We start from the raw sequence: 25,689 nt of genomic DNA on the forward strand, positions 1-25,689 counted from the left end.
TGGTCACCATATAAAAAGGATATAGAGGCACTGGAGAGGGTGCAGAGAAGATTTACAAGGATGATACCAGAAATGCGAGGGTATACATATCAGGAAAGGATGAACAGGCTGGGTCTCTTTTCTCTTGGAAAAAAGGCTGAGGGGTGACCTAATCGAGGTCTTTAACATTATGAAAGGTTTTGATAGAGTGGATACAGAGAGAATGTTTCCACTTGTGGGGAAGAGCAAAACTAGAGGCCATCAATATAAGATAGTCACCAAGAAATCCAATAGGGAATTCAGAAGAAACTTCTTTACCCAAAGAGTGGTGAGAATGTGGAACTCACCACCACAGGGAGTGGTTGAAGTGAACAGTATAGATGCATTTAAGGGGAGACTGGACAAGCATATGAGGGAGAAGGGAATAGAGGGCTATGCTGATAGATTTAGATGAGGAAAGACGGGAAGAGGTTCGAGTGGAGTATAAATGCTGGCATGGACTGGTTGGGCCGAATGGCCTGTTTCTGTGCCATATATCCTATGTAAAACTGGAAAATGTGTCACTTAGGTGCAACATTGCATCATGATGGTCATGAGGCAATTCCATTTGAAGTCCTACAGATTGTCAAGTTGTGTAAGAAACACATTCTAAGACAGGATTTTTAATGCCTTGTGTCTGTCTTTATTGTTTTAAGTACTGCATTGTACAGTCAGTAACTTGTGTCTTAAATTGCTTCTGTGTATTCTATTAAGTAAATCTGACTAGTTTTAGCCTATATGCATTGTTCTGATGATGTGATACTTATTGCCCTTTGGAGAAGTCAGCTGATAATTTTGGTGGCTAGCAATTATATAAAATAGTTTGAACTGGTTTTAGTATGTAATGGCAAACAAAGTAGAAGACCTATACTCCTCAAGGAATCATACAGTTGAATAACAAGTATGCATATTTGACCAAAGTTGCAAATTTGGGTGTGCTGACTTTTTTTATTTCAGGCAGTTGCCTAATTAAGTTTCAGCATGTGCCTCCATTTTAAAGGGGCACAACCAATAAGGACTGTAACTTTTTTTTTTAAAAACAAAGTACAGGAAACTCTCTTTTAACCGGCACCTAAATAACCAGAAATCTCTAGTACAATAGCAAAATACTGCAGATGCTGGAAATCCGAAATAACTTTTTGTTATAAAAAAAGTTTTGAAAAAGGGTTCACCCGAAACGTCGACTCTAATTTCTCTCCACGGATGTTGCCTAGCCTGCTGAGTTTTTCCAGCATTTTCTGTTGTTAACCAGAAATCTCTGTTAACCGGCAAAATTCAGGAGTAGGTTCAGGTAAGTTTTACTTCATATTAGTGGCAGTTCCTGGATCTGTGGCTGTGTAACTGGGGTTCGTGCACTTGTTGCTAAGCAACAGGGATGCTTGGTCTGTGGCCGGAGTTCCTGCACATGTTGCTAAGCAACAGGGAAGCTTGGATTTGTTGCTGTGTACGGAGCTCTCGTACCTTTTAAACTATACCTCTCTATAATCCGGACTTTTTGATAAACCGGCACCACGCCGGTCCCGTTGGTGCCGGATAATAGAGTTTCCTGTAAAAGGAAACTTAACAAATCAAATTAAAATTTTGTTTCTGGGGGTGATGATGCACTCCAGTCCCTCCGGTGCCAATTTGGGTGTGATGATAGTGGATAAGCGCATCAAGTGATGTGGTACTGAGCCACACATACTAGGGTTTGATCTCCAGTCTGTTTTGAGTCAACAGATTGTAATTGAGGCACCTTTGAGGAATTACAGTTGGCTTCAGTGCCCTTGTGTGACCACGATTGGGTTCAACTCCTGTTTTCTTCTTCCCCAGAAGTGAAATAGCATGTTGATGTGAAGAATTTCTACTTAGAATCATAGAATGATTACAGCACAGAAGGAGGCCATTCTGCCTGTCGAGCCCGTGCCAGCTCTCTGCAAGAGCACTTCAGCTAGTCCCACTCTGCCCCCCCCCCCTTTCCCCGTAGCCCTGCAAATCTTTTACCTTCAGATACTTAACCAATTCCCTTTTGAAAGTCACGATTGAATCTGCCTCCCCCACCCTTTCAGGCAGTGCGTTCCAGATCGTAACCACTCGCTGTGTTTTAAAAAGTTTTCCCTCATGTCACCTTTGGTTCTTCTGCCAGTCACTTTAAATCTGTGTCCTCTGCTTCTCGACCCTTCCGCTAATGGGAACAGTTTCACTCTGTCGCAACCCATGATTTTGAACACCTCTATCAGATCTCTTCTCAACCTTAACTGCTTTAGGGAGAACAACCTCAGCTTCTCCAGTCTATCCATGTAACTGAAGTCCATCATCCCTGGAACCATGCTTTAAAGAAATTTCTGCACCCTCTCTGAGGCCTTCACATCCTTCCTAAAGTACGGTGCCCAGAATTGGACACAATACTCCAGTTGAGGCTGAACCAGTGTTTCATAAAGGTTCTTCATAACTTCCTTGCTTTTGCACTCTATACCTCTATTTATAAAGCCCAGGATTCCATATGCTTTTTTAACCACTTTCTCAACCTGCCCTGCCACCTTCAACAATTTGTGCACATATACCCCCAGGTCTCTCTGTCCATGCACCCACTTTAGAATTGTACCCTTTAATTTATATTACCTCTCCTTATTCTTCCTACCAAAAATGTATGACACTGCACTTTTCTGCATTAAATTTCATCTGCCACGTGTCCACCCGTTCCACTAGCCTGTCTATGTCCTCTTGAAGTCTTTCACTCTCCTCCTCACTGTTCACTATACTTCCAAGTTTTGTGTCATCTGCAGATTTTGAAATTGTGCCATGTACACCCACGTCCAAGTCATTAATAACTATCAAGAAAAGCAGTGGGCTTCAACTTTGCTGGCAAGCCTATTATGTGGCACATTATCAAATGCCTTTTGGAAGTCCATGTACACCACATCAACCGCATTGCCCTCATCTACCCTCTCTGTTACCTCATCAAAAAACTAAACACAATTTGCCCTTAACAAATCCGTGCTGGCTTGCCTTAATTAATCAACACTTGTCTAAGTGACTGTTAATTCTGGGTAACTGTGGATTCAAGTCCCACTCCAGGGACTTGAGCACATAAATCTAGGCTGACACCTCCATTGCAGTGCTGAGGGAGTGCTGCACTGTTGGAGGTGCCGTCTTTCAGATGAGACGTTAAACCGAGGCCCCGTCTGCTCTCAAGTGGACGTAAAAGGTGTCATGGCACTATTTTGAAGAATAGCAGGGGAATTATCCCCGGTGTCCTGGCCAATATTTATCGCTCAATCAAAAAACAGATATTTGGTCATTATCACATTGCTGTTTGTGGGAGCTTGCTGTGTGCAAATTGGCTGCTGCATTTCTCTACATTACAACAATGACTACACTCTAAAAGTACTTCATTAGCTGTAAAACGCTTTGAGATGTCCGGTAGTTGTGAAAGGCGCTATATAAATGCAAGTCTTTCTTTCTTTTACACCCTTTTTTGAACAAGGGTGTAACATTTGCAATTTGCCAGGCCTCTGGCACCACCCCCGTATCTAAGGAGGATTGGAAGATTATGGCCAGTAACTCCGCAATTGCCACCTTTACTTCCCTCAACATCCTAGAATGCATCCCATCCCGTCCTGGTGACTTATCTACTTTTAGTACAGCCAGCCTTTCTAGTACCTCCTTTTTAAAAAAATTTAGCCCATCCAGTATCTCAACTACCTCCTCTTTCACTCTTCCTTTTGCAGCATCTTCTTCCTTGATAAAGATAGGTGCAAAGTACTCATTTAGTACCTCAGCCATGCCCTCTGCCTCCATGTGTAGGTCTCCTTTTTGGTCCCTAATCGGCCCCACCCTTCCTCTTACTACCTGTTTACTGTTTATATGCCTATAGAAGACTTCTGGATTCCTTTTTTATGTTAGCTGCCAATCTATTCTCATACTCTCTCTTTGCCCCTCTTACTTACTTTTTCACTTCCCCTCTGAACTTTCTATATTCAGCCTGGTTCTCACTTGTATTCTCATCCTGACACCTGTCATACGCTCCCTTTTTCTGTTTCATCTTTCTCTCTCTTTCATCATCCAGGGAGCTCTGGCTTTGGTTGGCCTACCTTTCCCCCTCGTGGGAATGTACCTCAACTGTACCCAAACCATCTCCTCTTTTAAAGGCAGCCCATTGTTCGATTACAGTTTTGCCTGCCAATTTTTGATTCCAATTTACCAGGGCCAGATCAATTCTCAACCCACTGAAATTGGCCCTCCTTCAATTAAGTATTTTTACTCTAGATTGCTCCTTGTCCTTCTCCATAGCTAATCTAAATCTTAAGATACTATGATCGCTGTTCCCTAAATATTCCCCTACTGAGGATTGGGAGCAATTTAGAATCCAGCAAAAAAGGACTAAGAGATTGATTAACAGGGGAAAAATAGAGTATGAGAGTAAACTTGCAAGGAACATAAAAGCGGACTGTGAAAGCTTCTACAAGTATGTAAAAATAAAAAGATTAGTAAAGACAAATGTAGGTCCCTTCCAGTCAGAAACGGGAGAATTTATAATGGGGAACAAGGAAATGGCAGAGCAATTAAACAAATACTTTGTTCAGTCTTCACGGAAGAGGACACAAATAACTTCCCAAAAATGCTAGGGAACCAAGGGTCTAGTGAGAAAGAAGAATTAAAGGAAATTAGTATTAGTAAAAAAAAGTGCTGGAGAAATTAATGGGACTGAAAGCCGATAAATCCCCAGGGCCTGATAATCTGCATCCCAGAGTACTAAAAGAGGTAGCCATGGAAATAGTGGGTGCACTGGTTGTCATCTTCCAAAATTCTATAGATTTTGGAACAGTTCCTGCAGATTGGAGGGTGGCAAATGTAACCCCACTATTTAAAAAAGGAGGGAGAGAGAAAACCGGGAACTACAGACCGGTTAGCCTAACATCAGTAGTAGGGAAAATGCTAGAGTCTATTATAAAGGATGTGATAACTGGACACTTGGAAAATATCAATGGGATTAGACAAAGCCAACATGGATTTATGAAAGGGAAATTGTGTTTGACAAACCTACTGGAGTTTTTTGAGGATGTAACTGGTAGAATAGACAAGGGAGAACCAGTGGATGTGGTGTATTTGGATTTTCAGAAGTCCTTTGATAAAGTCCCACATAAGAGGTTAGTGTGCAAAATTAAAGCACATGGGATTGGGGGTAATATACTGGCATGGATTGAAAATTGGTTAACAGACAGGAAACAGAGAGTAGGAATAAATGGGTCTTTTACGGCGTAGCAGGCGGTGACTAGTGGGGTACCGCAGGGATCAGTGCTTGGGCCCCAGCTATTCACAATATATATCAAATGAGGGATGAGGGAACCAAATGTAATATTTCCAAGTTTGCTGACGACACAAAACTAGGAGGGATTGAGAGTTGTGAGGAGGATGCAAAGAGGCTTCAAGGCGATTTAGACAAGTTGAGTGAGTGGGCAAATACATGGCAGATGCAGTATAACGTGGATAAATATGAAGTTATCTACTTCGGTAGGAAAAACAGAAAGGCAGAGTTTTATATTAATGGTGATCGATTGGGAAATGTTGATGTACAAAGGGACCTGGGTGTCCTTGTACACCAGTCACTAAAAGCAAACATGCAGGTACAGCAAGCTGTTAGGATGGCAAATGGTATGTTGGCCTTCATTGCAAGAGGATTTGAGTACAGGAGCAAGGATGTCTTACTACTGTTATACAGGGCCTTGGTGAGACCACACCTGGAGTACTGTGTGCAGTTTTGGTCTCCTTACCTAAGAAAGGATATACTTGCTATAGAGGGAGTGCAGCGAAGGTTTACCAGACTGATTCCTGGGATGGCAGGACTGTCGTATGAGGAGAGATTGGGTCGACTAGGCCTGTATTCACTAGAGTTTAGAAGCATGAGAGGGGATTTCATTGAAACATATAAAATTCTGACAGGGATTGACAGACTGGATGCAGGGAGAATGTTTCCCCTGGCTGGGGGTTCTAGAATGAGGGGTCACAGTCTCAGGATACGGGGTAGGACATTTAGGACTGAGATGAGGAGAAATTTCTTCACTCAGAGGGTGGTGAACCTGTGGAATTCTCTACCACAGAAGGCTGTGGAGGCCAAGTTACTGAATATATTTAAGGAGGAGATAGATAGATTTCTAGACACAAAAGGCATCAAGGGGGTTGGGGAAATATGGTATTGAGATAGAAGATCAGCCATGATCATATTGAATGGCGGAGCAGGCTCGAAGGGCCGACTCCTGCTCCTATTTTTCTATGTTTCTACTGACACTTGCTCCACCTCATACCCCAGAACCAGATTCGGCAATGCCTCCTGCCTCGTTGGGCCAGAAGCGTACTGATCAAGAAAATTCTCCTGAATACACTTCATAAATTCTTTCCCCTCTCTGCCCTTTACACTATTACTATCCCAGTTTAGATTAGGATAATTGAAGTCTCCCATTATCACTACTCTATAGTTCTTGGACCTCTCTGTAATTTCCCTGCAAATTTGCTCCTCTTTATCCTTCCTGCTAGTTGGTGGCCGATAGAATACACCTAGTAGTGTAATGGCACCGCTGTTGTTTCTCAACTCTAACCAAATAGATTCTGTCCTTGATCCCTCCAGGACATCCTCTCTCTCCAGCACTGTAATATTCTCCTTAATCAATACTACCACCCCACTTCCTTTCTTTCCTTCCCTGTCTTTCCTGAACACCTTATATCCAGGAATATTTAGTACCCAATCCTGCCCTTTTTTGAGCCAGGTCTCCGTTATCACCACAACATCATATTCCCATGTGGCTATTTGTGCTTGCAGCTCACCAAGCTTATTTACCACGCTTCTGTAAACCTATTTTAGACCACCTTGGATTCGCTCTTAGTCTGACCCCACCTAATACCGTACCATTTCTTGCTCTAGTGCTATCTGTCTCTCCCAATCCTTTGTGCACCTTGTTTCTCCTTTCTAATGCTACATGCTGGTGTCCATCCCCCTACTTAAGGTGCTAGATGGGATAAAGGGAATGTGTGTATATATGGATTTTCAGAGGCATTCATTAAGGTGTCTCATAAGAGAATTGTAAAATAAAAATCAGGCACAATGTAAATGAGGAAATGTTGCAGCATAGATAGAAGGTTGGTTGACAGAGGAATTAAAGCATTAAGGTAAATGGTGTAGCTCAGGTTGGAAGTAGTGTAACCCAGGGTTCAGTGCTGGATCCTCCTTTGTTCTCGGTACATATAAATGATTTGGACTTGGTCAGAAGTTCTTTTGCTCGGCACCCACCACTTTGTTGACAGATCGCCAGTCTGCAGCTATTGATGTGCATTCATTCAACCATCAAAGGGTTTTCTTGGATGATTCTTTCTCCCCGACTGACATTTGCTGAGATTCATGTCTGCTGCTACTACCACTAGCACTCTGAGACATGTTGGGATTCAGAGCTCTGTCAGAGGGAGAAAGGTCAGCATTTCTTTTTGGAAGTGACGATTGTCAGTTGAGCCATTTACATTCCTGCAGCTCGAAGGAAAACATGTTTTTTAAGGAAGATTTCAAGCCATTTAGTGCCAATGTCGCTGTAAACTACACTTCCTGCTACTACTTTTGTCCAGATAAATTGCCTATGGGGACAACTTGTATTTTAGTTTTCTTCCTCTTTTTTAAAAATATAAAATCAAGTTAAAGAATGGTATCGTAACTTATAAAATACATGGCAACTTTGAATAACTTTGAACTTTCCAACCACTGGCGCCAGGGCCATTTCATGTCATTACTGCAGTTGATGTCTCTTCCCCATATGGCTTCTCACTTTCATCCCAGTAAATTGCCTGCGGGGACAAGTTGTGTTTTAGATTTTAACTGGCTTTATACAAAATAAGGGAACTATAATTAGCTTATTAATACGAAGGTCATTTAGGATTCTTAAAGTACATACCAGTGTTGAATATCTGGATGGGAGAGGGAGATCACAGGAACCTGTCACATAATGTTAAGGGGAGTCCCACCTAAGTTAATGGATCCTGTAATGTTCTGCTCACAGCACTACCTACAGGTGTAATACCATTAGCCTTTTGACATATACATTTTGAAAACTCATTGGAGCTGTAATTTTCATTGCCTGTAGACATTTTTATAGATATTTTAGTAATTTATTTGGGCTGACGCATCCTTTTCTAACAGTGTCATGTTTATTTCTACTTCCTGTATTCTAGGTATGGTGCTCTTGCAAGACATCGACTTCCTGGGCCACATGAATAATTCTCGATACTTGCGGGAGTGTGACTTTGCCAGGTATTTATCATTTATGCTGAATTACATGGGATTGTGTCGGAAATGGGCATTTTAAGAGGTCAATAATTTCAAAAATATGAATCTCAGCAACTGTCAGAAACATAGAAGATAGGAGCAGGAGTAGGCCATTCGGTCCCTCGAGACTGCTCTGCCATTCAATGAGATCAGGGCTGATCATCCAAATTCAGTCCCTGCTTTCTCCCCATATCCCTTGATCCCTTTAGCCTTAAGAAATATATATAACTCCTTCTTGAATATTATTTAATAAGTTGGCCTCAACTGCCTTCTGTGGTAGAGAATTCCACAGGTTCACCACTCTCTGGGTGAAGAAATTCCTCCTCATCTCTGTCCTAAATGGCTTACTCCTTATCCTTAGACTCTGACCCCTGGTTCTGGACTCCCCCGCCATCGGGAACATCCTTCCTGCATCTAGTCTGTCCAGTCCTGTTAGAATTTTATAAATTTCAATGAGATCCCCTCTCATTCTTCTAAACTCTAGCGAGTATAAGCCTAATCGACCCAATCTCTCCTCATACGTCATTCCTGCCATCCCAGGTATCAGTCTGGTGAATCTTCACTGCACTCCCTCCATGGCAAGAACATCCTTCCTCGGATAAGGCGACCAAAACTGCACACAATACTCAAGGTGTGGTCTCACCAAGGCCCTGTACAACTGCAGCAAGACATCCTTGCTCCTGTATTCGAATCCTCTCGCTATGAAGGCCAACCATACCATTTGCCACCTTAACCACCTGCATGCTTACCTTCAGCGACTGGTGCACAAGGACACCCAGGTCTCACTGCACTTCCCCTTTTCCCATTCAGATAATAATCTGTCTTCCTGTTTTTGCCACCAAAGTGGATAACCTCGCATTTATCAACATTATACTGCATCTGCCCAATCACCCAACCTGTCCAAATCATACTGGAGTTTCTCTGCATCCTCCTCACAGCACATGCGCCCACCCAGCTTTGTGTCATCTGCAAACTTGGAGATATTACATCTAGTTCCCTCGTCTAGATCATTAATATATATTGTGAATAGCTGGGGTCCTAGCACCAATCCCTGCGGTACCCCACTAGTCACTGCCTGCCACTCGGAAAAAGGCCCGTTTATTCCAACTCTTTGCTTCCTGTCTGCCAACCAGTTCTCTATCCAATTCAGTATCTTACCCCCAATCCCATGTGCTTTAACTTTGCACACCAATCTCTTATGCAGGACCTTATCGAAAGCCTTCTGATAGTCCAAATACACCACATCCACTGGTTCTTCCTTATCTATTCTACCAGTTACATCCTCAAAAAATTCCAGTAGATTAGTCAAGCATGATTTACCTTTTGTAAATCCATGTTGACTTTGTCCGATCCTGTCACTGTTTTCCAAGTGCTCTGCTATTACATCTTTTATAATGGACTCTAGCATTTTCCCCACTACCGATGTCAGGCTTACCGATCTATAATTCCCCGTTTTCTCTCTACCACCTTTTTTAAATAGTGGGGTTACATTAGCTACCCTCCAATCCATGGGAACTATTCCAGAGTCTATAGAATTTTGGAAGATGACCAGCAATGCATCTACTATTTCTAGGGCCACTTCCTTAAGTACCCTAGGATGTAGATTATCAGGCTTGGGGATTTATCGGCCTTCAATCCCGTCAATTTCCCTAACAATACTGATTTCATTCAATTCCTCTCTCTCATTAGACCCTATGTTCCCCGACATCTCTGGAAGGTTATTTGTGTCCTCCTTTGTGAAGAGAGAACCAAAGTATGTATTTAATTGGTTTGCCATTTCTTTGTTCCCCATTATAAATTCCCCTGATTCTGACTGCAGGGGACCTACGCTTGACTTCATCAATCTTTGCGTGGGCGAGGAAGAAGAATCCAGGAAATCCCTTTGATTGTTGAATGCATGCACATCAAAGTTAGGGATTAGATACAGAATTCTGTTTCAGGGACAGTATTTTATTGGCCCGACGGATATATGCTTGGAAAATGTTTTGCCACTTGAGACTAATACATAGCCCTTCTGCTGCCAGTCAGTAAGATCTTAATAGACCAAACTGATAACTATTTCCTGAAACAAAATCTCAGTAGGGTTGACATTGGGTTCAGCCTATGTAAGTGACAATTCGTTCTGACCTATGTTTAATTTCTAATTCTGGAAAAATATACCTTGGAAAACACGAAGAAGAAACCTAGTTTAATATTGAAATGAATTCAATTAAAGTAAGTAATGTTTACCTCTGCTTTCTGGTCGTAATGAATTTGGACATAAGCACAAAACTGCTCATAATTTGACACTAACTGGCAATCCCACTTAAGGGTGTCCAGGGATGGCTAGTGTGGGAAATGGAAAATGTCACGGGTGTTCTTCAGAGGTGGTTGCTGAGGCATCTTATTGAGACATAGTAGAGGGTGTATTACTCTAAATTTTACCATGATGTATATGACCTAGGAGTGCTGGGTGCTAACTCTGGCTGCTTGAAATGAAAAGTCTACCATTCCTCAACAGTAACATCCTTCATCTTGTGTGCAAAATTTGCTTTAAAAAAGTATGAGTGATTAATAGAAGCCTAATATTTCTTTCAAAAAACCCTGATTATAATTTTAGTACACTTTATCTTGGTTCCCTTATAGTAACGATTGTCTTTTATAGTAATGATTGCCAATCATTTAAAATTCTACAAAATGGTGACTAGTCTTCAAAGACAGCCTGTCAGAGTATGCCCTGATTGAACGCACTGTTATATGTGCAAACCTTAATACCCAGATGAAACCTATTTTAAATGAAAAGTGCTTTTCACTTTTCTTTAATTGTTGGTCTTCCACTCTAACAGATAACTAACAATTTTTTTTACAGTATTTTGTGTGTGGCAAGAATGATTTTGTAATTGGTCTTTTAATTGCTTCTCTCATTTGAGTTCTGCATCCACAGTAGCATGGTCGATTAAGTAATGAGTTCACCTGATGTGTCAGCACAAAATTACTTCAATAATATCTTACCTGTTTTACTGGGATGTAGGGAACTGTAGACAGAGGTTAAATTCAAGAAAGATATTGGCTACATGGTTTCCTTGGATACCTAAATATAAAATGGTTGACTCAGCAGTCTGTAAGTCAACCAGGTTTTATTTTTTTACATTTAATTATTATTAGCGATGATGCGTATTGCAATTAAATGTCACGTTTCAATTGGTGAACTCTCTACTTCAAATTCTAGGAAACGGTGTCATGTGCTGGCTAAAAATGTTATGTTTGCCTGAATTTAGTTTGCTTGGTTATTGCAGGAAAACGACTGGAGGAGTTGTCCATAAGGTGTTTCTGATTTTTTTTCTTTCTTCGTCTACTGCACAGTGCACCTGTATCTTTAGTGGGGTATCTAGCTTCTAGTGAAAAATGTGTCTAATTTCTTTCATTTTTGGGTTACTTTGACTTGTGCAAGTTAAACCACAGATGTTTTAAAGCCGAGTTAGGAAGTGTGCTGTGGTTGGTGCTTAAATGTGCTGTGCTGCATCGTGTTGGAAGGAAGCCAGGTTATGCCTGCAATTTCCGACATGATAAACTCCCAGTCTTAGTTGCGACATGCAGTAGATGCAAACTAGCTGCTTCCCCATGGGGAAAGGGAAGGTCAGCTGATATGTCAATTTTGTGATGGAGGCCAAGGATCAGGTTACTTTCCCACACTCTCGACCAGGAAATGGAAAGAGATGGGAGAAAAATAAATTTAAAATGAGGACAAAGAAGGAAAGAAAAGTCGTGAAAGAAAAAAAAAACATAAATTTGGTCTGTGAGCTTTATGCAGGAAGTAGCGGTGTTCAGTGGTATTATACTGAATAGGCCAGTACACGGGTTGTGTGGGCTTTATTTTCAGGTTTTCAGGAAACTAAGATGTTTATACCCATCAGCACTGGATGATGAGCCTTTAGAAATATCATACAAGGGCATAACCTAAAATGAGCTGTCGATTCACTCACCCATTTTGTGCTCCTGCCCAAAACAAATTTCTATTCGTCCCACACCATGTGGTGCCAAGGTCTCAGCAATTTAACTTGATGCCAATCGGTCAGAGGCACCTGCATTAACCTAGTGCTCCAATCCCTTTTACACCTCTTGGTGCTGTGGGTTAATTGGCATTAAGCAGTACCAATTGAATGATGGCATCAATCAGTGCCAAGACATTGTCATCGCTGACGAACAGCAAATTATGTGCAAGTCAGGGTGGATTACGCCTGATTCCTCCAAAGAGGTAACTATTGATCTAGCAAAATGGGACTGTCCTCGGACTTGAACTCCTTAGTTTAGTGGTGCCAGCTTCAACTGGAACAATATCACCGAAACAACCAGTAACTCCATCAGGGACAGTCAAAACAAGAATAATTATCTACCATAGATAAATTGGAGGCTTCCCAAACCATTACCTAAAAAAAAAAATCCTTGAAACAAATCCAGCTTTGTACCTCTCCCCACTAATAGAAATGGGTGACCCACCTTTAATTACATAAGCATTGTTCTCAGCCACGCTATTTTCAGTGGGACTTCCTTCATCAAAGATCCTCTAGGGCGGAGGATTCGAGGAAAATAAGAGCCTGGTATCATTCCCCAGACTACATTCAGCGAGCATCAGAGCAAATTGCATGACCAATGTAATTCCCTGAACAAGACTGTCAGTAATTTCACAATCACTTGGGCAGACGAGAACCCCACAACCAGTGGAGGTTCAAGAGCCTGCTGTAGATTGTCCCCATCTACCTACAGATAATTGGGGACATGGTTCCCTTCAGGGAAATGGGGAGGAGGAGCAAGATGGTGATCACTTGAGCAGGGCACATGTTAAACCAGAGTTCCAAGTATGCAGAGTGTGAGCTGCCCTAAGCCTCAGTGTACTGGCTCCAGAGGTTCCCGACCCTGGAATGGAATCCTTCCACTGATTTTTATAATAACCACAGCAGCCAGTTTTTAATGGATTCCTCGTGTCTGCATGTAGTCTACTCCTGTTAATTCAAAGTAACTTTTTTCTCAGAAAATTCAAATTGTCTAGTAGTTCAAATTAGCAATTTTGAAGTAAGATGAATAGTTAGACAATATTCTGGCCTGGTTCACTGATCGAGTGCGTTATTGAACAGGCAGAAAGTGTGGATTTTAAAGAAAATGAGGAAGTGATCCGAGATGGCTGTGTCTTAGATAGAAATCTCGGAGGTGGCAAGGCATCTCTGGATGGTAAAGGGCTTGGTGGGGGAATTCACGTGGATGGTGAGGTTGAGAGAGGACAGGAGTGTGGAAAAATTGGAGGAGAGTGTGTGAGGGGAATTAAAGTGAAAGTTTAAATTATAAAGGATGATGTGCCATCGATAACTCAAAGACAAGGGCCTAGAAATTCAGTATAGCCACTTTTGGGGCGGTAAAGTCGGGCGGCCGCTGAAGTTTGCGCCCGGCGCAAAGTCGAGGCCACTTCGCCAATATTCAGTAGCATCGCCCTAAGGTTGCTGCAGCGCTAAAACTGGCGATGCACGACTATCTTTAGGCGCTAAGCCGGCGGTGCTGAGCTATACCGCCGAGGCCGGGCGCAGCGCAGGTGCGGTGATTTCTTCATTGACGGCAGACACGCTGGCGCCGGCCATCTCTTAAAGGGAGAAGGGTCGATTTGTTTGGCTGCCACGCCCTGGACACTGCAGCCCTCCACCTAGGCCTGAGCACTGCTGCTGCAACTCTTTACCGCCCAGGACGATGCAGAAGGCCCGGGAGAGCGTGCTGCGCTTTAGCGAAGGTGACCTGAGGCCGCTGGTTAGCGCAGTGGAGCGAAGACGCCATGTTTTGTTCCCTGACAGTGGCAAGAAGCCGGTGCCCAGCGTCTACCGCAAAGCCTGGAGGGAGGTCTCCAACAGGGTGACATCCAACAGTGTGGTTGCCAGGAATCCTGTACAATGCAGGAAAAAGTTCAACGACCTCACTCGGATTGTCAGGGTGAGTACCCTTTCCAGTGTCCTCCTCATCCTTGCATGTGCACCTCACATTATGGACAAAGGAACCTGAAAGCCCTAATGACCAGCCCTCATCCAGCAGCTATGGGACTGGCATGAGCATCAATTGCACATTCTGCACTTTACACACTGTCCAAGCTATTCGACCATGGGAGGCAGTGCAGACAAGATCAGGGCTACACAATGGCCAAGCTATTCGACCATGGGAGGCAGTGCAGACAAGATCAGGGCTACACACTGGCCAAGCTATTCGACCATGGGAGGCAGTGCAGACAAGATCAGGGCTACACACTGGCCAAGCTATTCGACCATGGGAGGCAGTGCGGACAAGATCAGGGCTACACACCATACTTAGAGGCCGTCCTTTCTCTTGCAGGCCAAGCTGGCTAACAACAGGCGTAGCCAGATTGGGACCGGTGGAGGCCGACCTCAGCACCAGGAGCTCACCGACCTAGACCAGCGCGTGGAGCGCATTATGGGAGTCCGTCTGATTGGCCCCGTTGCCACTGGAGATGCCGACCCTGTTCTGGGCACCAATGGTAAGGACATGACCTTTTGGACCTCTCTCGTTCCACTTGCGCATCAGATCAACATCCTTTGCCACTGTCCGACCAATGCGGTGAATGGCACCACTCATGCCTCCCTCGCTGACGCCCTGTCCTCACTCTAAAGCTACTCTTGTGCCTTCCTGCTTTCAGATGGTGAATCGCCAGGTGAGGAGGCGGGCCCAGAAGCTGCCAGTGACAGCCCCTCGGAAGAGGAGGAGGAGGAGGAAGAGGTAGCCGGCCCATCAGTGGCACCCTCTGCCACGGCAGCCCATGGTGATGTAGGGGACACGTCTTCCCTGGAGGGGAGCCTGGGGGAAGGGTCGCAGGAGAGTGAAGTTCCTGGGCCTAGCGGCCTGCAGCAACGCAGGAGGGGTGGGGAAGCTCGGCGGCCTTCTCCCCAGAGGGTGAGTGCGGCCTCCAGTCCTGCGACGGTCAGCGCAGAGGAGGTGCGCCTCCTAGAGGAAATGGCCGTCGACTCGGAGCGCAGGCACACGGAGCTCATGGGGGTAGTGGCACGGATGCCTGACTCCATACAGTCACTGGCTCGGAGTGTGGAGGAATTCGGGGCAGCACAGGCCAGGAGTCTGCAGAAATCCGGGGCAGCACAGTCGGCGAGTACCCAAGTGCTCACTCGTGCCGTCCAGTCACTGGCTGGTCTTATGCGGTCACAGACCAGGGCAACACGGGCACTAACTGGTGCCACACTGGCTGCATCAGCCAGGCATCGCCAGGGCACCCGCCGCGCTGCAGCAGCCCAGCGGGCTGTCCTTCAGCAGTTTGCTGCGCATGCTGCAGAGCTGGCTCGGGCGACTGCCACTGTCTCAGGCGACCAGCGAGCGCCTGCCATCAGCCAGCTTGCCCCCATTCCTGCAGCCAACACTGCCACTCCACCAGTGCAGCTGCCACCAGCTGCTGGACACACTGATGCCGCCCAGCCACAGCTGCAGCAGTCACCAGCCGGCCCCTCAAGGGCCAGAGCTCATGCAGGCCGACCCCCAAGGGCATCTGCCGTCTCGCCATGTGCCCCTCAGGAGTCTTCCCCCGGCCTTGCTGCAGTCACTGGGCTCCAATTGAGGAGGAGCAGGGCGGGCAGGGGCCGCACAAGTATGCGCAAGGCATCGCCCTCGCGGGACAAAAAGTAGAAGGTGTGGGCAAATGTGTTGTTTTTATGAAGGCCGAGGATGACGGTCATTTTTGTTTCACTGTTTTGTTAATCCTCTCCAGGTTGTGGGAGCGAGTTATGTGTCTGACTGTTTTTGGTTTTTTTTTTCTGCTTTTGTTTGTCATGTGGGAAGGGCACAGAGTTTGTGGAATAAACAATTTTCTTTAATCAGATTGTCCATGTTTGAACTTTGAAGTTTTTGTTGCCTTGACCGGCTGAGGGCTTGCGGAGCGGCTGCATTCATGTTCTTTCATTGGCACAAGCCATTCCCTGAGAGGGGGCCTAGAACCTACGTTCAATAAGCCGCCGACGGGCGGCCCTTGGACCTTGTGCCTCCCTCCTGTGCTGGTCCTCCTCCTGCTCCTCCTCCTGAGGTGGTGCTCCAATCTGTGGTGGCAATGCCCGAGTCCTGCGGATAGCCAGGTTGTGTAGCATGCAGCAAACGACCACGAAATGGGAGACTCGCTCCGGAGCATACTGCAGGGCTCCGCTGGAACGATCCAGGCAGCGGAACCGTTGCTTTAGGACGCCGATTGTTTGTTCGATGATGTTCCTGGTCGCTTGATGGCTCTCGTTGTATGCTTCTTCAGCAGGGGTCCTGGGCGCGTGGAGCGGGGTCATGAGCCAGGTACACAAAGGATAGCTTTTGTCCCCGATAAGCCATCCTCGTGGGTGAGGCTGTGCCTGGAACATGTCAGCCACAGTAGTCTGTCGCAGGATGAAGGCATCGTGGCTGCTGCCTGGAAAGCGGGCATTGATAGCTAGGATGAGCTGCCTGTGGTCACACACCAGCTGCACGTTCAGCGAATGGTAGCCCTTCCGGTTGCGGTATTCCTCGGCATTCTCCAGAGGTGCCCGCAAAGCCACATGCGTGCAGTCAATGGCGCCCTGCACCATGGGGAAGCCCGTCATTCTTCCAAATCCCATTGCACGCTGTTGCTGCTTGTCCAGGGTCATGGGGAAGGAGATGAACTGACGTCTCCTTCTGAAAAGGGCATTGGTCACCTGGCGGATGCAGCAATGCACGGCGAACTGGGAGATGTTAGCAATGTCCCCAGCAGCGGATTGGAAGGAGCCGGTGGCATAGAAGTTGAGAGCCACCGTCACCTTCACTGCCACCGACAGGGACGTCTTGCACCTCAGCTGTGGCTGCAGATCTCTCCGAAGCAGCTGGCAGATCTCTGTGACCACCTCCCTTCGGAATCGCAGCCTCCTAACACACTGGTCGTCAGATATGTTGAGATAGGAGAACTGCTGGCGGTAGACCCTGGGTGGGTAAGGCCTCCCTTGGCGACGCCTGTTGCCCCCTCTCCGTCTAGCCAGGGCTCGCACTCTCTCCCGGCGTCTGTGAGCCCTTTGGATGTAATTGTGAAAGCCAGCGTTGACACCCATTGCAGCCCCCATAATATGCTGGCAAACAATGAGATATGAATGAAGGCAAAGACAATTGCAAAGCTGTGGCCTGAAGCCAGAAGTACCTGTCCTAGTGTTGGGCCAGAGCAGTAAGCTCTCTACCTTGGTCTCTCTCCAAAGATCCGTTTCACAAGAATGAGTGCTGCAAAATGGCAGCTTTTTATAGTGCAGGTGAAGTGCCCTTTAATTTGCGCTCCCCGCCCGCGGCCCGCATCGGCTGAGCACCGTTCCACTCAACAGTCGCTAGGGACGCCAGGCGCACAATGGGCCGGCGCGACTGAAGTTCCGGTTGGGGGCGCACAAAGGGCGTTGCACGAGGAAATGACGTCATGATCTGCGCGCGCAGCTGAGCGCGCGCAAAGACTTTGCGCCGGCGCTAAATGTCTACTGAAGTTGGGGCGAGGCGCAGATCGCGCTGCGCCCGGGCGCTAAGCGCCTAGCGCTCGACATCTACTCCTCCTAAGGCGCTAACGGCTGGCGCAACCAACTGAATTTCTAGCCCAAGGAGTTTAAAGGATTCAACTAAAGGCTTTTAATCACTAAGAACATTGCAGGTCTTTACACATCGGGTTCGTCTGATAATGACTCATACAGCTCTTCATTCTATGACAAAAGACAGGGGCGTAGCCAATACACACAATAGGAAAAAGGGTGCGGTACACACAATACAAAGCAGGTAAAACACAGGGGCTGATGAAGGCATATATTTCATCACATTCACCCCTTCTACAGATTTAGTCTGTCCGGGGGTGTGATAGTCCTTCCTGAACGTCGCAACAGTACCTCGGGTTCCGACCGGGAGTCCGTGGTGCCCTCCTGGGCATACCCTTGTGTTGGGGGTGTTGCAGGTACTTCTGGGGGTGGTGAGCCTGGGGATGGTGGAGGTTCTTCTGGGGGTGGTGGTGATGGGTCGTCGTCGCTTCCTGCCGAGGCGAGGTCCTTTATGGACACGGTGTCCTCACGCCCGTCGGCGTGCTTGACGTACGCGTACTGTGGGTTTGCGTGGAGTAGGTGTACTGCCTCCACAAGTGGATCCGTTTTGTGGCCCCTCACATGCTTTCGGAATAGGACTGTCCCTGGGATGGAGAGCCACGAGGGTAGGGACACTCCTGAGGTTGATTTGCGGGGAAAAACAAACATCTTCTCGTGAGGAGTGGCACTAGTAGCAGTACACAGTAGCGACCTTATCGAGTGGAGTACGTCTGGGAGGACCTCTTGCCAGCGGGAGGTGGGGAGGCCTTTAGACCATAGTGCTAAGGTGACCGCCTTCCACACTGTCGTGTTCTCCCTCTCCACTTGCCCATTACCCCGGGGGTTATAACTAGTGGTCCAACTCGTGGCTATCCCCTTCGACAGCAGGTATTGGCGCAGTTCGTCGCTCATGAACGACGCCCCCCTGTCAGTGTGGATGTAGTTAGGCATGCCGAACGTGCAAAACAGGTTGCCGAGGCACTTGATGACCATGGCACTGGTCATGTCTGGGCAGGGGTAGGTGAATGGGAAGCGGGAGTACTCGCCCACAATGTTGAGAAAGTACACATTGCGGTCGGTGGAGGGGAGTGGTCCCTTGAAATCTAAGCTCAGGCGCTCGAATGGCCGTGTAGCTTTGATCAGGTGGGCTCGGTCGGGCCTGAAAAAACGGGGCTTGCATTCCGCACAGGTGCGGCAGTCCCTGGCCATAGACCGGACCTCCTCGATGGAATAGGGCAGGTTACGGGATTTTATAAAGTGGAATAGCCGGGTGACCCCCGGGTGGCAGAGGCCATTGTGGAGGCCCTGTAGCCTGTCCCCCTGGATGGTGGCACACATCCCTCGTGATAGGGCGTTGGGGGATTCGTTGAGGGCCCCCGGCCTATATATTATGTCGTACTCAAACGTGGAAAGTTCGATCCGCCACCTGAGAATTTTGTCGTTCTTGATCTTCCCCCTCTGTTGTTAAACATGAAGGCTACCGACCGCTGGTCGGTAAGCAGGGTGAAGCGTTTGCCGGCTAGGTAGTGCCTCGAGTGCCGCACTGCCTCCACTATGGCCTGGGCCTCCTTCTCTACCGAGGAGTGCCTGATCTCGGGCCCTTGGAGGGTTCTTGAGAAAAAGGCTACGGGCCGCCCATCCTGGTTGAGGGTGGCTGCTAAAGCAAAGTCGGACGCATCGCTTTTGACCTGGAAAGGGATGTTTTCGTCCACTGTCCGCAGCGCGGCCTTCTCAATGTCGTGTTTAATGCTGTTGATGGCGGCGTGGGCCTCGGCCGTGAGCGGGAAGGACGTTGATTTCAGGAGGGGACGGGCCTTGTCGGAATAATTGGGGACCCATTGGGCGTAATAGGAGAAGAACCCCAGGCACCTTTTCAGGGCCTTGGGAGTGTTTGGTAGGGGTAGCTCCCGTAGGGGGCGCAATCGGTCGGGGTCCGGACCAATTTCCCCGTTTTCCACCACGCAGCCCAGGATACAGAGGCGCGTGGTGCTAAAGACACACTTATCCTCGTTGTAGGTGAGATCGAGTCTGAGGGCGGTTTTCAGAAATCTCGCGAGGTTCGAGTCGTGGTCTTGCTGGTCGTGGCCGCAGATGGTGACGTTGTCTAGGTATGGGTAGGTGGCTGTTAACTGGTTCTCATCGACCATGCGGTCCATCTCCCGCTGGAAGACCGAGACCCCATTCATTACCCCAAAGGGGACTCTGAGGAAGTGGTAGAGGCGTCCGTTCACCTCAAAGGCGGTGTATGGACGGTCCTCCGGCCTAATGGGGAGCTGGTGGTATGCCGATTTTAGGTCGATGGTGGAAAACACCCGGTATTGTGCGATTTGGTTAACCATATCCGCTATGCGGGGCAGAGGGTAGGCGTCTAGCTGGGTGTATAGATTAACCGTCTGGCTATAATCTATCACCATCCGCTTCTTTTCGCTACCCTTAACTACTACTACCTGGGTGCGCCACGGGCTGGTACTGCATTCGATGATACCCTCCCGCTTGAGTCTTTCTACTTCCGACGCAATGAACCATCTATCCTCCCAGCTGTACCACCTACTCTTGGTCGCTATGGGTCGACAGTTGGGTGCGAGGTTGGCGAACAGAGAGGGCGGCTTGACCTTCAGGGTAGCCAGACCGCACACTGAGGGGCGGCTGGGACCCACCGTAGGTAAGCGTGATACTTTGGTGGTGGCACTGGAAGTCCAGACCCAAGATCACGCTCACACAGAGATCTGGCATTATCAATAGTTTAAAATCTCTGTAATCAGTGCCTTTTACCGACAACATAACCGCGCAGAAACCTGTAATTTTTGAGGTATGAGTCTTATCAGCCATGGCGATTTTGCCGTGTGGGGACTATCGTTAGTGAAAGTCGTTTTACCAGGCTAGGATGAATAAAGCTTTCGGTGCTCTCGCAGTCAATCAAGCATTTAACCTTGTTCCCGTTTACCTCTATGTCCATCATCGATTTAGACAACGGATGCGGCCTGGATTGTTCCACTGTGATCGAGGCCACCAGTGGGTCCTGGAGGTCCGTGTAGTCGGGGCAAGATGGTGGATTCCATGAGGGTGGACAAGATGGCATCCAAGATGGCCGCTCCCACGGTGCGCACGCAGCGGTGGTGGAGTTGGAGGCGGGGTTCCCTCTGCAGACTTTGCTGAAATGTCCTTTCTTCCCGCATTTAAAACAGGTGGTGCCCTTCGCTGGGCACAGATGCTTGGAGTGTTTGTCCTGGCCGCAGAAGTAGCATTTCGGGCCCCGATGCATCGCGGCAGTAGTGGGGCTCCTGGGTGGAGGCTGGGGCTCCGATGGTGCTGGGCTGGCCTGAGACCTGGGAGGTGAAGATGGCTTCCAAGATGGCGGCCCCCACGAGGCGGAGTGGGCCGCGTGGCCTGAGGAACAGGATTCAGAGTTCCTCTGGGCCATATCCAGCGATCGCGCTATACCCATAGCCTGTTTTAAGTCCAGTCCCTCCTTTTCAAACAGTTTCTGCCGAATGTAATTTGAACTGAGGCCCGCAATAAAGGAGTCTCGGATCAGCTCCTCCGTGTACACGATGGCAGACACGGCCTTACAGTTACAGTCTCTGCCCAGTACTTTTAGGCTTAGCATGAAGTCCTCTAGTGACTCACCATGCCGCTGCGTGCAAGTAGTCAGAAGATGCCTGGCGTACATCTCGTTTATTGGCCGCACGTAGTGGGCCTTCAGAATGGTGCAGGCATCCCCGTAGCTGGTGGTGTCTTGGATGAGAGGGGAGACCCGATGGCTCACCCAGTTTCGCAGGATTCCCAGTTTCACGTCTCCGGTGGCGGTTGCGGCTGCTGTGGCGGTGGATGAGTTTGCAATGAAAAATTCGAAGCATTGGAACCAGTGTCCGAGCTGTGTGGCTGCGTCTGAGGCATGGGGGTCCAGATCCAAGCGCTCTGGTTTCAGGAGTCGATCCATCTTTGTGTTTTAGTGATTAAAATTGATGTGCCATCGATAACTCAAAGACAAGGAGTTTAAAGGATTCAACTAAAGGCTTTTAATCACTAAGAACATTGCAGGTCTTTACACATCGGGTTCGTCTGATATAAAGGTCTCAAGAGCTGTATGAGTCATTCTATGACAAAAGACAGGGGCGTAGCCAATACACACAATAGGAAAAAGGGTGCGATACACACAATACAAAGCAGGTAAAACACAGGGGCTGATGAAGGCATATATTTCATCACAATTCACTTGATGGGGGGGGGGGGGGGGGAAAAGAAGAGAGGAGGAAATTACCAGAGGGCCATAGATGAGAAGAACTTTAAAGGGGAAGTAGGAGGTGTAGAGAATGAAGTGCTCAAAGAGGAAGAAGATGCCAGAGAAGTAAGGGGATGGATTGAGATTGGACCTAGCTTTGTCACTATTATGATTGCTAGATATGGGGATGTGACAATGTATAGCAGGCAACTTCATTACGGGAGAAGGGGGTCTTCATCTGTGAGCCAGGTTTCAGTAAGAACAAGAATGTCCGTGGACTCATTGAGGAGGTCTTGGATAATGTGAACCTTATTTGTAAGGGAGCTGACATTTTAACGGGTAATGCAGAATGGACAGATAATAGGAGACTTGTGGGGATGGTCAGAGTGGAGGGGAGAGCCAGAGGGAAGAGAAACAGTGAGGAGTTTGTTCCTAGAGGTGAGAATGGATATGCTTGTGCCAAGATACGGGAATAAGACTGAGTTCTTTGGGAGAGTAAGTTGCAGGAACTATGTGGGCAGAGCAATGGATGCTTAGAATAGAACAGAGGGAAGTTGTGGGTCAAAATCAGGAGGAACTCAATCCTGGGGGTTGGGTAGAGAGAAATGCAGTGGAGGAGCAGCAGTGAGTGATTTGAGGCATCAGGTTATTGGTTTGAGATATAGAAGGCAGCTGGTGGTAGGAAGCAAGGAAATAGCCAATTGGACGAGAGAGTAGGAGAGGAAGGTTGTCAACAAAAAGATGAGCAGAGAGCTTGGGTCCAGGGCAGGTCAAAATGTGCGTGCAGTAGACACTGGCCATCTGATTACATGTTACAGGATAGGTACAGTCTTTCAGACCATTGACTGTGGCATGGGTCCTTGCTTAATTTTTTGCCTCATTTCTACGAGAAAAACAGCAAAATCAGAGAGCAATGTCTTGCCTGTGATGTCCAAATTACTCTGATACAGATAAAATCAAAATTGACTCCATCACAAATGATTTGACAGCTCATCTATGATTTGTGGTGTGCATGTCTTGTACACAATTTATTTTTTGTATTTTGGTGACCTGGGGGTAGGAATGGTGAACAGTATTGATTGTCAGTTGTCATGTTTAGACTACCAGTAATCATACTAACTCTGATTTGGAGTCCTTTTTCCACCTTGAATTACGGTCTCCAGAGATAAAACATAGCTACTTCGACAAATTAACTCTTCAGCCTTTGACAGTTGATTAATTGCCCACCAAATATTCTCATCGGCTCTTTTTTCTGACGTAGTCCAGGTTTTACTTACTTAACCGAGATGTCAGGATTATTTCAGAACTGTTCCTTTGAAATAAATCAGATTTGAATCCAAGTGTTCCCATTATTGCTGAGGACGTCGTGGATATCGGGCAGCACGGTGGCATAGTGGTTAGCACTGTTGTCTCACAGCGCCAGAGACCCGGTTTCGAATCCGGCCTCGGGCGACTGTGTGTGGAGTTTGCACATTCTCCCCGGTTTGCGTGGGTTTTCTCCGGGTGCTCTGGTTTCCTCCCACAGTCCAAAGATGTGCGGGTTAGGTTGATTGGCTATGATAAATTGACCCTTAGTGTTAGGGGGATTAAATACGTGGGGTTACAGGGATAGGGTGGGATATGTGTTGGTGTAGGGGTTACGGGGATCGGGTGGGATATGTGTCGGTGCAGGCTCGATGGGCCGAAATGGCCTCTATCTGCACTGTGGGGTTTCTGTGATTCTGTGATCACATTTAAGCAGTTGGTCACACCACAGGCAAAGGTTGGACAGGCAGAAAGGGAAGGGGTGACCAACAGACAGAGTAGTAGGCGCAGGCAGGTAGTGCAGGGGTCCCTGTGGACATCCCCCTCTCAAACAGATATACCACTTTGAATACTGTTGAGGGGGATGGCTTATCAGAGGAAGGCAGCAGCAGCCAACTTCCTGGCACCAAGGGTGGCTCTGCTGCACAGGACGGGAGGAAAAAGAGGGGTAGAGCTTTAGTAATAGGGGATTCTATTGCAAGGGGAATAGATAGGCGTTTCTGCGGCCGCAAACGAGACTCCAGGATGGTGTGTTGCCTCCCTGGTGCAAGGGTTAAGGATGTCTGAGTGGCTGCAGAACATTTTGGAAGGGGAGGGTGAACAGCCAGTTGTCGTGGTCCATATAGGTACCAACGATATAGGTAAAAAACGGGATGAGGTCCTAAAAGCTGAATATAGGGAGTTAGGAAGTAAATTAAAAAATAGGACCTCAAAGGTAGTAACCTCAGGATTGCTACCAGTGCCACGTGCTAGTCAGAGTAGAAATAGAAAGATATTTCAGATTAATACGTGTCTAGAGGAATGGTGCAAGGAGGAGGGATTCAAATTCCTCGGACATTGGAACCGGTTCTGGGGGAGGTGGGACCAGTACAAACCGGACGGTTTGCACCTGGGCAGGGCTGGGACCGATGTCCTAGGGGGAGCATTTGCTAGTGCTCTGGGGGAGGGTTTAATGGCAGGGGGTTGGGAACCTGAGCAGGGAGACAGAGGAAAGGGAAACCAGGATGAAAGCAAAGGATATGAAGGAGAAAAGCAAAAGTGGCAGTCAGAGAAATCAACGGTTTAAATCAAACATGGCCACAGTAAATAATAATTCTAATAGGTCTAAGAGCGTTAAAAAAAAAACAAGCCTGAAGGCTTTGGCCTAGAAATTCAGTATCGCCACGTTTGGGGCGCTACAGCCGGGCGTTCGCTAAATTTAGCGCCCGGCGCAACTTAGTGCCACCTTCGCCGAAATTGAGTTGCATCACCCCAAGAGGTTGCTGCTGCACTAAAGCAGGCGGTGCACGACTATCATAAAGGCGCTATGCCGGCGAGCCGAGGCGCTACCACCGAGGGCGGGTGCAGCGCAGGTGCGGCGAGTTATTGACTGAAGGCAGACACGCTGGCGCCGGTCAGCTCTTAAAGGGGGAGGGTCGATTTGGATTGCACCCACGCCCTGCAGCCCTGAATCTAGGCCTAAACAGAGCTGCTTCAAGAACGCTACGCCCACGACTATGGAGAAGGCCAGGGAGCGAGCGCAGCGCTTCAGCGAGGGTGTCCTGAAGCTTCTGGTTGGCGCAGTGGAGCGCAGGCGACCTGTCCTCTTCCCTGACAGTGGCAGGAGGCCGCTGCCCAGCGAGTACAGAAAAGCCTGGAGGGAGGTGGCGAACAGAGTGACCTCCAACAGCTTGGTCCCCAGGACACCCACGCAGTGCAGAAAAAAGTTCAACGACCTCACACGGGTTGTCAGGGTGAGTACCCTTTCCAGTATCCTCTTCATCCCTGCATGAGCACCTCACTTTACAGCCAAAGGGTCCTGAAAGCCCCAATGCCCAGCCCTCATCCAACAGCTATGGGACGCTCATGAAAATCACATGCACAGTCACCACTTTACACACTGTCAGGGCTATTCCACCATGGGAAGACAGTGCAGGCACGATCAGGGCTTGACACAGGACGGCCTCGGAGTACATTCTCTTGCAGGGCAAGCTGGCCCACAATCGGAGGCAGCAGCGACGCCGTCCTGACCTTAAAGACCTGAGTGACCTGGAGCAGCGAGTGGAGCAGATAATGGGAGGCCGGCTGATTGGCCCCGTTGC

The 25,689-nt window shown here is 47.7% G+C and overlaps 1 protein-coding gene across 1 annotated transcript in view; it reads left to right on the plus strand.

The window, feature by feature from the left end:
- Positions 1-25,689, plus strand: part of LOC147111814 (protein THEM6-like) — a 61,450-nt gene that overhangs the window by 12,806 nt on the left and 22,955 nt on the right. Inside the window, exon 2 of the mRNA XM_085999074.1 lies at positions 8,209-8,287. Within this exon, the coding sequence (XP_085855200.1) occupies positions 8,209-8,287 (79 nt within the window). The remainder of the gene's footprint in view (positions 1-8,208; positions 8,288-25,689) is intronic.

Source organism: Somniosus microcephalus, chromosome 10 (genome assembly GCF_052327205.1).
Source record: "Somniosus microcephalus isolate GS21.2 chromosome 10, FLI_Smic_1.0, whole genome shotgun sequence".
Taxonomy (NCBI): domain Eukaryota; kingdom Metazoa; phylum Chordata; class Chondrichthyes; order Squaliformes; family Somniosidae; genus Somniosus; species Somniosus microcephalus.